Source organism: Anthonomus grandis, chromosome 13, assembly GCF_022605725.1.
Source record: "Anthonomus grandis grandis chromosome 13, icAntGran1.3, whole genome shotgun sequence".
Lineage (NCBI taxonomy): Eukaryota > Metazoa > Arthropoda > Insecta > Coleoptera > Curculionidae > Anthonomus > Anthonomus grandis.
In genome coordinates this window covers 14,177,175-14,191,615 of record NC_065558.1, presented here as the reverse complement: position 1 = coordinate 14,191,615, position 14,441 = coordinate 14,177,175, and the positions used below count along the sequence as shown (strand labels likewise).

General features: G+C 33.3%; 2 protein-coding genes across 2 annotated transcripts; one reads left to right on the top strand and one right to left on the bottom strand.

The window, feature by feature from the left end:
- Positions 1-3,441: 3,441 nt before the first annotated feature.
- Positions 3,442-4,426, bottom strand: LOC126743849 (mitotic spindle assembly checkpoint protein MAD2A). The gene is made up of 3 exons (XM_050451082.1): positions 4,247-4,426; positions 4,046-4,192; positions 3,442-3,991 (listed from the first exon to the last, which is right to left on the bottom strand). The coding sequence occupies exons 1-3, from the start codon at positions 4,314-4,316 to the stop codon at positions 3,594-3,596; spliced, it is 615 nt and encodes a 204-aa protein (XP_050307039.1). The 5' UTR covers positions 4,317-4,426; the 3' UTR covers positions 3,442-3,593.
- Positions 4,427-10,247: 5,821 nt separating this feature from the next.
- LOC126743718 (general transcription factor IIE subunit 1) lies at positions 10,248-11,659 on the top strand. Its single transcript, XM_050450932.1, has one exon. It carries the CDS (start codon positions 10,385-10,387, stop codon positions 11,600-11,602), a length of 1,218 nt encoding a protein of 405 aa, XP_050306889.1. The 5' UTR covers positions 10,248-10,384; the 3' UTR covers positions 11,603-11,659.
- Positions 11,660-14,441: the final 2,782 nt, after the last annotated feature.

Sequence of the window (14,441 nt, the reverse complement as noted above, 5' to 3'; positions counted from 1 at the left end):
AATTCCACAGACTCGCACTTCTGCATAAAAGGAAGTTCCGATAGCGACGTTCTAGGCGTCTGCAGATGCACTCGATATTATTTTATGAGTTGCATCTGCCTGTGGAGTAGATCTTGCTCTAGATGGATTGGTATGGGCCAGTTCGGAAGAGCTACGCTTGCCGTGATGTTATCGATAAAACAGCGAGTAAGGTCCGCCACTTTTCTTCTACCAAACTGTAAACTGTTCAAGGTTCTAGTTATCTCTGTATCTCTTATAAAAGGTATGGGGCTCTTCTGGAGGGAATCGAGCAGCTTCAAAGTGTGTTTGGGTGCACAGCTCTATATGTGAGAGCAATACTCAAGAGATAGACGAATCTGAGCCTTGTGAAGCATTAAAAACTGTTGCGGTATATACAGGCCTTTTAGTTTTAAAAAAAGCCCAAGCTTTAAGAAGCTGATTTAGCTATTCCCGCTACAGGATCATTCCAAGACATATTGCTTCCAACCTCCACATCTAACAAACAAAACCTTCTTTATTTAAATACAGCATCCTTGAGCTTTGTTAAACTCAATCAGATTGCACTCACCGGACTCCAAACTGATGTTAAAGTTGGCATTAACAGTTATTACCTGGCGACGCCTATGATACTGAGTGTTGGCTGATGTCATCTGGATTAGCGACTTGAAGGAAAACACTAATGTCTGTCATCAGCAAAGCTATAAACTGGATTAAAAGTCTTGTCGAGAGGGTCGTTAATATAGAACAGGAAGAGGGTAGAGGACAAGCTGCATCCTTAAGGGACACCAGCCTTAATTTGAAACGTCTGCGAGATGTCTACATCAACGACAATCTGGCTGGATCGGTTCTCAAAGGAGCTTCTAAGCCAACAACGAGAAATAATATAGTTAATAAATAAGAATATAGTTTGTTTACAAGATTTTTATTCCAGACGCCATTGAATGCCTTTGAAATATCCAGAGCTATTGCACGGAATTTACCTTATTTCTCGATAGCCTCGATCGAAAGATGCGTGCAATACTCACAAGTCCTTGTGGGTCTACGGTAGAGTTTGATGCGAATATCTGACCCACCAAGTCTGCCTTCCATAGCGGTCACAACAATGGAACCACCTTCTCTGACAATGGTGGAATTTTTGATCTACAGAGACCTTGGTCAACTGCTTTTCCTACGGAACATCTTGATCTATTTGGAAGTTCAGAAGTTTATTCTTCACTCTCTCGTTATATTTCTCTTTGTAAGTATCGACCGTCTGCTTGCATGCTTGGGTCTTTGAGATTTGCAGCGCTGGGGTCTTTTGTTGACTGCCTAGATGCAACTTTTATCGAACCACGGATTGTGTCTGAAGAGCTTTTTAAGGTGTTACGTGTTATTTTACAAAAAAATGGCGTCCCGCCGCCATTTTAAAGTTTTTCAAAATGGGCTAGGGACCAAAAAGAAGTATTTAGGTTGCTAATAATATGTGTCAAATGTCAAAATTTTTTATAAACGCATTCAAAAGATAAGAGGGTGAGGACCATTAAGAGCCGCACTGAATGTAGTGTGAAGTAGAATATGAATAACTATTTCGAAAAAGTATTTTTTTGCATAAAATAACTTAATAAATATATCTCAAAATTTTGTGTTTACCGCGTCGATATATTTAAGCTGACTATATTAACAGGAAATTTAAAAAAATCAATTTATATAAATAAACATTTTATTTGCCCCAATATTGGATAAATTAGCTGGAAAAAAGTATGGTCTGAATAAAAATTTTATTGTCATTAAACATCAGGAACCAAATCCGAATTTCCATTTCCATTTCATCCAAACTCTCTTTATATCTCAAAAAATCCTAACTCTTTTTATCTTAGAAACAGGTACTCTTATTCATAAATGTCCTAAACCTCCCTCTAACACTGGTCATATGACTCGCCAGGTTAACGATTTTCCCTTACCAATCCCTACATCCTCCCTCACCAAGAACTCACTTATATACCTTAGCAAAAAAATTTACAACCATGTTCCTCTATGTATCAGATAAATTTTAGAAGTTAAGAAATTCAAAAAGGAATTAAAATCACTTTTATTATCCAGGGCATATTATAGCCTTGACGATTTTTTTAATGATACCTTTTAACCTGTGCTCTGACATCATTTTAGTGTTCTAGTTTTGTTTCCTATTAAATAATTTAATTTACTTCCTCTAAATTCTGTTTTATTGACAGCTTTACTTATTTTTTAATCAAATTTATCAAAAAGATGCTTTTTTTTTCTCAATCTGGTTATGATTAATTTTGGTAATGTGTGTAAATTTTATGGTAGTGTTTTAGATGTTATGTTTGTTTGAAATTTGAAATTTAAAGTGAATTTGGAATTTTTTAGTTTTTAGGATGCTTGTACACAAGATTTTGTTGTCTTATGTAATATAGCACATTTTCTTTCTTTCTTATCCATCAAAAATATAATTTCTTTTTCACAAACTTTGTGACAAAAAAAAGTTTGTCCATATTGGTGAGGAACATGAGGCAAATACAACTTATACAGGATTGAAAACATCTTGTCGGACTTGCATTGTCTTATTTATTTAATGTAACACCAATGTAGTGTTACATTAAATAAATAAGACAATGCAAGTCCGACAAGATGTTTTCACTGTACCATTGTCTACCACCTTCAAAAACAGGTTATACAGGATTGCTGTGTGCGATTAGTGGATAGTATTAAAAAATTAGTACAAATAATAAGACATGATGCACATAATCTTGATTTATGACATAAACTTACAATAACCCCACCTTCTCACAAAATTACTTTATTTGACATTAATATATCAGGTTTCTCTATGTTATATAACAAAGTTCTAACGGAGCTTAAACTTTTTCCCTATAACAAATTTAAGTATGCATTTTTAAATATTTTACTGGAAATCATATATTTAGGTAAGCTTATTGCCTCATCCTTAATCTATCTTCCTTGTCATTATCGAACTTCTCACCACCTTTTTAAGTTTTAAGTTTATTATTTGTAAGTCTATTAGATATGCAAAGGTTAAGTAATGAACTGAAACTTCAACTTCACCTTTTTGTAAAGCCTGCAATTTACAAATAAAGACATATTATTTATTTGACATTAGAATGTCATTCCTTCCTCCCACATAATGTCAGATTGGCTTTGGATATAATCTGGCTGGGAAAAATTGAAATGCACACTTGTAACCACCTTGTACTTCCCGCCATTGTAAAAAATATTTAGTTTTGTATGTGACTAATATGATAAACAAATATTTATAGTAAGTTTTTATGACATGTAAACTTAAAAATCAATTTTTTTCCAAACTTAATTTTTACTAAATCCAATTTTAAAATTATATGTATACTCTAAAAAAAAGTTGAGCAACTGAAACTATATTATAATGAATTAAAAAAACAAAGTTTTAAAAAAACCTTTTAATTACCACACACTAGGAAACATCAATAAGCCTATTTAATTTTTTTTCATCTTAACAATAACAGAATAATCATTTTTTTTCCTTAAAAATTTAAACTCAATTAATTATTTTTTTAAAAAAAGTTCCTCATACTTATCTTCACAGACTTAAAAATAAAAAATCAGTCATCTTCATTCCTATATGTAACAACAGTCTCCATTTTATGAATGTTTGTGGAAAAGCTCCTCATTTTGACTGATTGGGCATTTCTAATATTGGCTGGTTCTGCCTCGGCCCATTCCTTTGGTAACTCCACATCATTTTTGGTATAAATCTGAATATCAAAGCTGCACAAACAATCTAGTAATGGCAAATAAGCTACTGATGAAGCAATTTGTTTTAGTACATCCCTAATTTCACTTTTAATTTGTTTCAAGGGTTTATCTGATGTTTGGGTGTCTCCCTGACCCTCCTCGCCCTCATACTCAATTTTAAAATCCCACCTCTCCATTACTTCAAGGGTTTTTACATTGGTAATTACTAAAGCGACTTTGTTAACTGTTCTTTTGAGTAACCATTCTAAAAAGGCATTATTAATGAGTGAAATAAAGTAAAAGTAATATTTTTAAGAACCTTTTAACTGTCCCAAAGTGGTTGACAAAAATTCTTTTATTTTACTATCTGTGGACATGAGGATGTTAAGGCCATAGTTCTCAGTGGCTTGGAAGTTTTCTGGAGGGTATAGGCCTCTTTGGAATAAAATGGAGTTTATCCCATAATCTGAAAAAGAGGTTTTTGTAAAATGGACCCTAAGAGTGTTGTTCAAGTACCCACTTAAATAGTCACAAACGATTTCAGCTGATCCTTTTACTGTTATGGCTGATTTGTTTGTAAGCGTGGTCATACTGAGAAATTCAATTAATGTTTTACTATACTGAATTTAATTGTTAAGTCTATTTGAACGCTTTTTAGTTTTTTCTAGTAGAATTTTAAAAACGAGTAAACGACCGTTAAATTTTGATTTTGACTTTGAAAGATGTAAACAATCGGTCACGTGATTCCAAATGCACACTGTACGTACAGACTTTGAATACTGTAGCGTTTGTGCCGTTCAAACTTGTCATTTAGTTTAAGGTCACAGGGTCGTTAAAAGAAAAATCGAATAAAAAAACTGGAAAACGACTGCACAATTGTACACTGCCTTCCAAATTCGCTAAAAAAAAACTGTAAGAAAATATTTCTCAGAACAAAAATAACGTTTATGAACTTCTTTATTTAAAAAAGGCGTTACTTGCTATTTCAGCATTTTAAATTTTATTATTCTTTCAAATGAATTTTCTGGCTAATGAAAGTCGTGAAAGAGTATGTTGATCGCAAAATTTGGAAGGAACTAATTAGTCATGGGGAAAAAAACAAGGTGGCAAAGGTATAAATTGCAATTAAACAGAGCTATATCGTAGCAATTAAAAATGTTTACGATAGTATATCAAAATAAAGCTCTCCAATAACAACACATTCTTATTTGCGGTTGTAACATATACAGGGTGTCCGCAAGGTAGGTGCAATCTTTTAAGGTAATAAACTTTAACACGCAATATCTGCACCTGCCTCTTTTTAGCTTTTTCTCGTAATCTGTCTTTTCGAAAACTTTGTGCTCTTTTGAGGGATTCATTGGGATTGGCAGTACTGCCGTTTCCAAAAGTTGCATGGCAAGATTTTCTTTTGAAAGTCGTTATTGATTTTTTTTTCTCGTTAATTTTATTGTACAGATTTAAGGCATTTACGACTGAGGTACCTGTGATAAATTCAGAGGTCAATTTTCTGTACCATTTAATTGACTTTCTAAGAGAATTTGAATAAGCTGACATTTGGTCTGACATATCAACAAATGATTTGGCCTTATTATAGTCGATTATTGCAGAAGGTTTGATCCTAGAACCCTCTCTATGGTGTACTTCCTTTAGTTCATCTGTATGTTTTGTGGATATGAAGAGCACGTCCCTCTTATCATGCCACTTCATAACAACAACTTTATTTTTATTTTGTTTTGCAACAATTTCCCCTTTTTTTAATTTTGCATCAACTACAGACTTTGGTAGGTTTCTTCTGTTTTTACGAATCGTTCCAACTAGATGAGTTGATCTATTTCGCAACTTTTCCGCAAGAGGAATAGAGGTGTACCAATTGTCTGCAAAAAGGGTCCGGCTACTATCAAGCAATGGTTGCAACATTTCCATAACAATAGATTCCGCAACCGATTGTCCATTTATTTTCTCTTTACCACAATATACTTTCAGGCTGTAAGTAAATCCTCCATCTAGACATACTTTATAAACTTTCATGCTGAACTTATGTCGTTTTCCTTTTATATACTGTCAACAGGATAATTTACCTCGGAAAGGTATCATGGTTTCATCGATGCAAAGAGACTCTTCTGGAATAATGCAGAAAGAAGCATTCTTGTTCAGCATATCAACAAGGCATTGAATTTTATGAAGCCGGTCATTGAGAGGACAACCTTCATTATTTGCCAAATGAAACATACGTAAAAGCAGCTCAAATCTATTCCGCGGCAAATATTTTGATATTTCCTTTTTATATAATGGATGTTTGCGCCAATAATCTTTTAGTGATGGTTTTTTATCCAATCCCATCCAAATTAAAATAGCAATAAATGTTCGTATTTCGTTATAATTAGTATACAACCCATGCATTTAGGCGAAAATATTGGCCAATATTTTCATTCGTTATGGCAAGAATAATTTGCTGTTCCGCGTATCTATTTGTTTCGACAACGATCTTATTAATAACATCGTCGGATACAAGTAATTCAAAAAAATGAAGTTTATCCTTACCGCGCATTTGGGTCTGCAAGGCTAGTGAAATTCCAATATTCATAGGTAGAGTGAATGTCGAAAAATTTCCTGAAGCTGGTCTCCACTCCGGTCTTTCATCATTGCCTGAAGAATCCATGTCTGTATCTAACTGAGCAGATGTTGAAGGCTCGCAAGTATCTAAAAAAATGGAGAGTAGTGTATAAGACGATAATCATTACTAGGAAGAGAAAATATGAATTTTAGACGTTAAATTTGATATACATAAGTATTCCACTTAGTTTCGAACGCGAGTTAGTATATTGAAACTTTTTACAACACTGTTTTTTTCTAATAACATTTTAGAAAATATAAAAAATGTATAAAAAATGGAATTGCCAAACCTCCTACGTACCTAACTGACGTACATACTTCATCTTTTTCTTTTTAGGGCGGTCTTCTTCAGAACTGCTTGAAGATATCTCGCCTGCCAAATATGTCGGATCCAAATCAGAATCTGAAATATTTGAAAACTCGTCACTCATGTCGAGGTCTCTATAAATCTCTATTTATTCTGCTGCAGCCTCCACTGCTTGTTGCATCTCAGTATCAGAAATAATTCTTTTCTTTGCGGCCATTGCTCCTCCAAATTATAGCCCACAAAACAACATGTTTTTACACCGATTTTTATAGAAAGAATGACTGAAGAAGGCAACAAACATAAAATGCACGTGGTATTTGCGCTTCTAGTGAAAACCGTACAACTGCTGCCATCTCTCCCGGCGAATCAACATTGACCTTGTACGTGTCCAGATAAGGTACACATGGCACACGACATCAAAAAATAAAACCTGTACAATCAGGTGCCATGTATACCATATTTGGACACAGCTTTTTTGAACTAAAAAAAGCAAAAATTACATAAATTTTTACACATGCGTTCGTTTTGATGCACACAGACACTGTTTTTAATAAAAAAGATACGTGGCCCGTAGGATCCGGTAATTTTTTTTTCTAATTGGGACTGGCAGTTAACGTGTTAAGCTTTAAGCCTAACATTTATAGGTCGAAATCCGTTTCTAAATTTTATATTGCAATTTTTGCATCTTTTCCAAAAAATACCCAAATTACACTTAATCGTAAGGTAATACACCGCAAGTTTGATATCTATATTTATTGATATTATTTTGATTTGTCTAATGTTTATTTAATTAACTATCATGAATTCCAAGCATCTATATTAACCGAGAGACAAAAGAGACATTGAAGAGTGAAAACTAATTGTAGAGTTATAAAATACTTTGTTTGATGCTTAAATAAAATTGCTTTAATCATTCAAGCCTATTTAAAAATACGGCTATTTATTTTAAGTTATCATTCATGCTGATATCTGGCCAATTCTCGAAATTAGAGCCCCTATTATGGAACACTTCATGTAAACAAAAGTTACTGGATTAGAGCCTCTCATTAGGGTTTCCAGAATTAAAGCTTCTATTGAAGGCAGCTCATGTAAACTAAAGTTTATCTAAGCTGGAAGCATTTTAATGGAAAGTATCACAGAAGTGCAAGGCTTACAAGAAGAATCCAGTTTTGCCGCTTTTTGTTAAACATAGACATCAAAGACCATGATCAAGACAACTTCAAATTTTCGAGAATGGTTATTACTAACATCCACAACCTCGACGAATGGGCTCCTAAGAAGGCAAATCTGTACTGGAAAGACATATTTAAATTTCAGACCAGATTCTCGGTCAACGTGTGTTCCGGAATGTTAGACAGAAGTCTTATTGGACTACATTTTCTACCAGAGCATTTAGATAGAGTTAACTATTTACAGTTCTTGCAAAATGATATTTCCAATCATCTAGCGGAAGCTGGACTTTTCGAACGAGAAAGTTCAATAGTCTGCCAACAAGATGGTTGTCCAGCGCATTTGAACGATTGTTTTCTCGAGGGTTGGATGGGCAGAGGTGAAACCTTTCCTTCGCCCCCTCGATTGCGCTGGAATTATTGTCTGGGGCTGGGCAAAGGAGCTTAATATAATACTATAATTATGAGAAATCAATATCCGTATTATTGAACGTCTAGCTTAAAAAGATCATTTCAGTATCTAGGAATTCACATGTCACAACAAACATATTACGTAAATTAAGAAGATTCTTTACAATTCTCAATTATTATTAATGTTGTTTTAACTTGTCCGTGAAAAGCATATTGATTCTTATATAACTTTTTTAATAAATCACTTATGTCTCGTCGATCCTGCAGGCATAAATTTTAAATTTTAATCTTGGAGTATTCATTGCTACCAAGATGTGTTCGCTTTGCAGCCTGTGTTTGAGTTTTCGCTGTTCATCCTTCCGTGTGCCTGTTATACAAGTAATCGAATTTAACTGAATTATTTAATTTTTAATTTTTTGGCTTTTATTTTAAGAGGCTAATACCTTATACCTATAATATAGGCCTATATACCTATATTATATATATATACCTGTATTATAGGATTGTACCTATTTTTTAATTAATTCAAAATAAAAAATACTGTGCTTCGTAAATACTTATATTAGTTTTAGTATGCTTTAATGGGCTAAACACCACATACGAGCTTTTTAGTTCGTTTGTGTTATCGGTTTCGGATAATCGCTGTTCAATCCGCATTACCCTTAATATTAAAATTATTTTTATATTATTAAAAAAATATTTTATATGTATACAATGTTAATGTTGTAATAAAAGTTTTTTCAATTTAACTTTGAGTTTAAATTTACACAAAAAAGATAAGAACGATGGAGGAGAGTTGGTTGGCAGAATCAATCAGGCATTTGACAGAATGAAAGGAAAGATGACTATAAGGTAAAAGGTAAAAACAAAAACAGCATTACATAGTAAAGGTGATATTAAAAGTTAAAATTTACAAAAATAGGATGAACACATTATATGTGGTAACTATGACGGATTTCTATAATTAATTTTAAAGGAATATTTAAAATGCCTTTAATTCAGAAAATGCCTATTATCCAACGAACAAATGTGAACATAATTATATGTTAGTTGTCTTTTACAGACTGTCAGTTGAAAAAAGAAGTACAAAGTATTTCTTTGCAGTATATATTTAGATTACTAAGGTTGCTCCTAATACGCTTTCTCAATCAGTTCAAAGCAGCAAAAGCAATTATAAAAGCATACAAACTTTTTATTTGAATTTTCCTAAAAAAATCAACTAACTACAAACTAAACTAACGCAACAACTATAAGCTAACACTACGCTTTTATTGCAATCTAGCGAAGTCCATAAAATTAATAATAGTAAGAACATAGGCCAGAGAAAAGTATACTGAACGTGCAACTAGTCATCCCAGCTTATGTCTTACCAATTTTACTGCAAAACATCTAGAGGATAATTTTGATGCAAGATTTAGAATATGATCTTTCAATCGAAGGCAACCACCAATGGTAATACCAGTTACCAAAGAACTTGCAGTTTTCTGTTTTCTTTGTTTTGCAAGGAGGACTCTTCACTAAACGTCACGCCCTGAACATCATATCTAAATCCCATAATAAAGGTCTTATTCACATTAAACACGAGCTTGTTTGAAGCACACCGCCCTGATAAAATCTTAAGATCCTCGAAAACCTCAGCTTTACTGTAATCAGAATCTTTATGACTCTACGGTATAGTGTTATCATCAGCAAACTGAACTACTTTGCCCTGCAGTCTCAATGAATTTACATACAGCAAAAATAATAGTGGTCCTAACACTGAATATTGAGGTACTCCACAGATAGGGTAATTTTATTATTATTACAGTATATGGGTGTTACGGTTATTCCGTAATAGGAATTTGAATTCATCTGAAAAGTGTTTTATTTTAAGGTAGCTAGGAGTTATTAAATAGTCTGAAAACATATGACAAAGGCTAATTTGATCGCGATAACCTTTCCACTCTGTGTGTGGGGCTTAACGCCCATCTCTACTAAAGACCTATATGTCAATATTGGCATGAGGCTGTCAACTGTCACTTATCTGCCACGGCCTTAACCTAACTTAAACAAAAATTTAAAAACATAAACAATACCCAAATCAACTTAAATATACTTTCAGCAATATTTAAATATATTACATTACATATTAAAACGATGTTCTAATATAAATAAAAACATGACGGAAGAACGCCTGGTAACCGAAGTGCCCAGCAGCTTAAAGCAACTGGCCCGATTGGTAGTACGAGGCTTTTACACTATTGAGGATGCCCTGATTGTAGATATGCTGGTCCGTAATCCTTGCATGAAAGAGGATGACATTTGCGAACTCCTAAAATTCGAAAGAAAAATGCTTAGGGCTCGAATCGCATTGCTAAAAAATGATAAATTTATCCAAGTTCGACTTCGAATGGAAACTGGTGCTGATGGCAAGTCACAGAAAGTCAATTACTACTTTATCAACTATAAAAGTTTTGTGAATGTAGTTAAGTATAAACTGGATTTGATGAGGAAGAGGCTCGAAACAGAGGAGAGAGATGCCACTAGCAGGGCAAGCTTTAAATGTCTTGCATGTTTAAAAACATTTACAGATCTTGAAGCTGATCAACTATTTGACTTTCTCACTGGTGAATTTCGTTGCACGTATTGCCGTGAGGTAGTAGAAGAAGACTCCTCTGCACTTCCAAAAAAAGACTCCAGACTTCTTCTAGCAAAGTTTAATGAACAACTAGAACCTCTATATATACTGTTGCGTGAAGTGGAGGGTATTAAATTGGCTCCAGAAGTCCTAGAGCCTGAACCAGTGGACATCAGCACCATCAGAGGATTAGATAAGAAGAACCCTAATATCACATCACAGGAATGGTCTGGGGAGGCTACCAGGAATGCTGGATTTGCTGTTGAGGAAGCTCGGGTGGATATCACCATTGGTGAGGAAACAAGTGTGGCACCAGTAGCCCATAAAGAAGCACCAATATGGATGACTGAGTCTACAGTTATCACTAATATCCCTCAAGATGAAACAGGTAAAAATGAAGACCAGGATGAAGATGCTCCATCTCAATCTAAGAGCAATAATGATGATATTATGAGTGTGTTACTAATGCATGAGAAAAAAGGTGGAAGTAATCAAACAACCAATGCAGTTAAAGGACTGGGTCAGAATGATTCTGACTCAGACGCTGAAGAATTTAATGAAGTTAAAGCTGCCATGGATGAGGTGGAGATGATGGATAGTGATGAGGATGAAGATGACAGCATCCCAACTGTGCATGTTGGAAATAAAACATATTTGATTACTGAGATCAATGATGGAATTATCAGTGAGATGAGTCAGTCTGAGAAAGAATTGTATGTGCAAGTGTTTCAGGATTATTATTCTCATATGAATTATTAGCGTTAAGCATAAAATTAGGATGATATGTTTATTTTTACAATAAAGTGTTAAATTTAAGTTTTTTATTGCATAGAAAAACCTTATTTTGAGTGTTTACTATTGACCCCCATTACATAAAAATGTAAACATACCTATTATTTTGTTTAAGAACAAGATATAACAGACCATTTGCCTCCTATGTTAAATTATCCTATTGACTCAAGAAAGTTAAATCCATGACCTATCCCTAGATCAGTTCATAAATAAAGTGAGGCAATATGCGTCTGAAATAAATTGGAACCACACCTTGAACTTTAATCAACCATAAATAATCTTTTATCTAATTTAAATGCAATTATAAGAAAGTCTGAACCAAATCCGAAAAAATTAATAACTAACAAACTGAAACAATGGTTACCAAATGTATTATATAAGATCTATAGAAAATCGATACAGGTTAAAAAAGGCACTAACGTTTAAATCATCAGTGACTAAAATACTAGAGTTCAAAGATTATAGAAATCAACTAAATAATGTAATTAATATACAAAGAAGGAATATTATAAAAAGAAATTAAATAAAAATTTACATAGATACTGAAAAAAAATTCAATTTAGTAAAGGAAGCTAAAAACTAACAAATACACTATAGTTTGCTTGTGGCATGAAAAAATGTTAAGATCTGTGAAAGCAAAAAAATGGCTGATATATCTGTGAAAGCAAATAAATACTTCACAAATATACGAGCCCAGTCTCAGTGAAGTTGGCTCCACCCCCAAAACATGATATTTCGGCATTTATTTAAGGGCTAATTAAAATTTTATTTCAAATATATAATTTTTGGTATCTTTAAATGTTTATCGCAAGAGAACAAAACCGACGCAGATATTTTTCAAGCGTTTTTATTTCAAAAGTATTTTCTTTGGAAAATGACTTCTGTCTTACAAAATACGTGATGAAAACATCTTACCTAAGTTGAATGGTGCGTTTATGCGCTTCGATAAAATAAATGATAACATTTTAAATTGCTAAGAAGCCGATTTTGACATTTAAATCAACTTTGTTATTACCAACACCAATGCATGGTGTTGTTAATAACAAAGCTTCCCAAAAAGCAAAAAATTCCCAAATCGCTGACAGTATTAACAAATCCAGGTGTACAACTCGAAATAATATTAAATTGTAAAAATCAACAGGATCTACTGCTCAAAAACCCAGAATTGAAAGCCGACCACGATATTGCAACACCAATTTAAGAGCCTTAAAATGGAAATGGGCATGAAAATTAAAATGAATTGAAAATATTGTGTTATTAATTAGACAACCACAAAAGAGTGCGCTAAAGAACACAAATTACGGTCTTCGAACCAATGGAACTCCATTATTTGGAGTGATGAAGCCAGGTCTGAAGTAGGTATGCGTGAGTGATAATAGGAATCGCGCTATAAAAACTAAAGAAGAAGTGTTTCAGAATGAGTATCTTAAAAAAAGTTAAGTTTCTGGTTTTTGTTATGAAGGGCCATGTCAGCAAGTGAAATAAGAAACTTACACTTTGTCGAAGGTATAATGAATGCTGAGAATTACATTAATGAACTTCAAAATACCCCAAATGTTAGAAAACATTATTTCAGCTTTAAAATGGACGTCGAGTAGTCCAGACCTATCGCCGATTCAAACCTTGTGGCATTTCATGCCGAAACAGCTTAGATCGAATCCCGCAAGAACCGTTCCGAATCTCCAAGAAATTTGGAACAGTTTTACACCAGATGACTGCCAAACATTAGTTGACATTAGTTGACCCTATGTCAAGACGTATAAAAGCAGTAATCAGTCGAAAAGTCGATGTAACGCCGTGCTGATTTGCTGCTATTTGGTTTCGTTGATTTTTATTATTAATTATACCTTAATCGGCAGTTTTTTAAATTTTTTGAAGATATTTTTTCTCTGTTACAAAATATGTCGCATTTTAGGCTAATATTAAATAAAAATATCGAATATTATCAGAAGTACATTTTAGTTTTTAATAAATTTCGGCTAATATGACAAATTTCATAAACAAACGTAGTTTTAATAGTTGGGCCAACTTCACCGAGACAGAGCTCGTAGGTAATGAAATCTCTTAAAAAATTAAACATTTGGCAAACCCGTTTCAATTTGCAGAAAGCCCCTTCTTTTCAATGTTTCAACACCAACAAACAAAAATGAAATAATTGAACATATAAAATAACTGCATTCCTGAATTAGTTTAACCACTAAAATTGTTAAACAATTTCACGAGTACCGCCTGAGCTCCCTAATTCATATTATTAATCTTATTTTGAAAACAGATCTAGTCCCTAAGCAATTTAAAATCTCTGTTACGCCATTATGTATATAAAACTGAAGACAATAATTTATGGCAGCTCTACTAACTATATATAAAATCCTTAACAATCAAATACAATGTAAGTTTAATGTTTTCAAACTCTGATTTCATAAATTCACATTTATAAAACCAGAGCTCAATTTAATTTATCTGTATTATACAGGGTGTTCCGTTCATCATATTACAAACTTCTAGGGCAGATAGAAAACGTCAAAAGAAAAACAAAAGTTTTTATAAACATGGGTCCGGAAACGCTTCCTCAGTGAGCGAGAGCTCTTTGAAAATAACTTTTAAAAACTAGTTTTTTTTTAATAGCTCCGGAACTACTTTAGCTAACTCAACCAATTTTGGGAGTTAAATTATAGTTAGTACGTTTATTCGTTTGAACCTACTAAATAAAAAAAAATTTACCAGGGGCTTCAGAATCAGGGGGGTATTTGGTAAATTTAGGCCCATTTCTTTAAGACTTTAATTTCTGCCCGTTTGGGCATTAGAT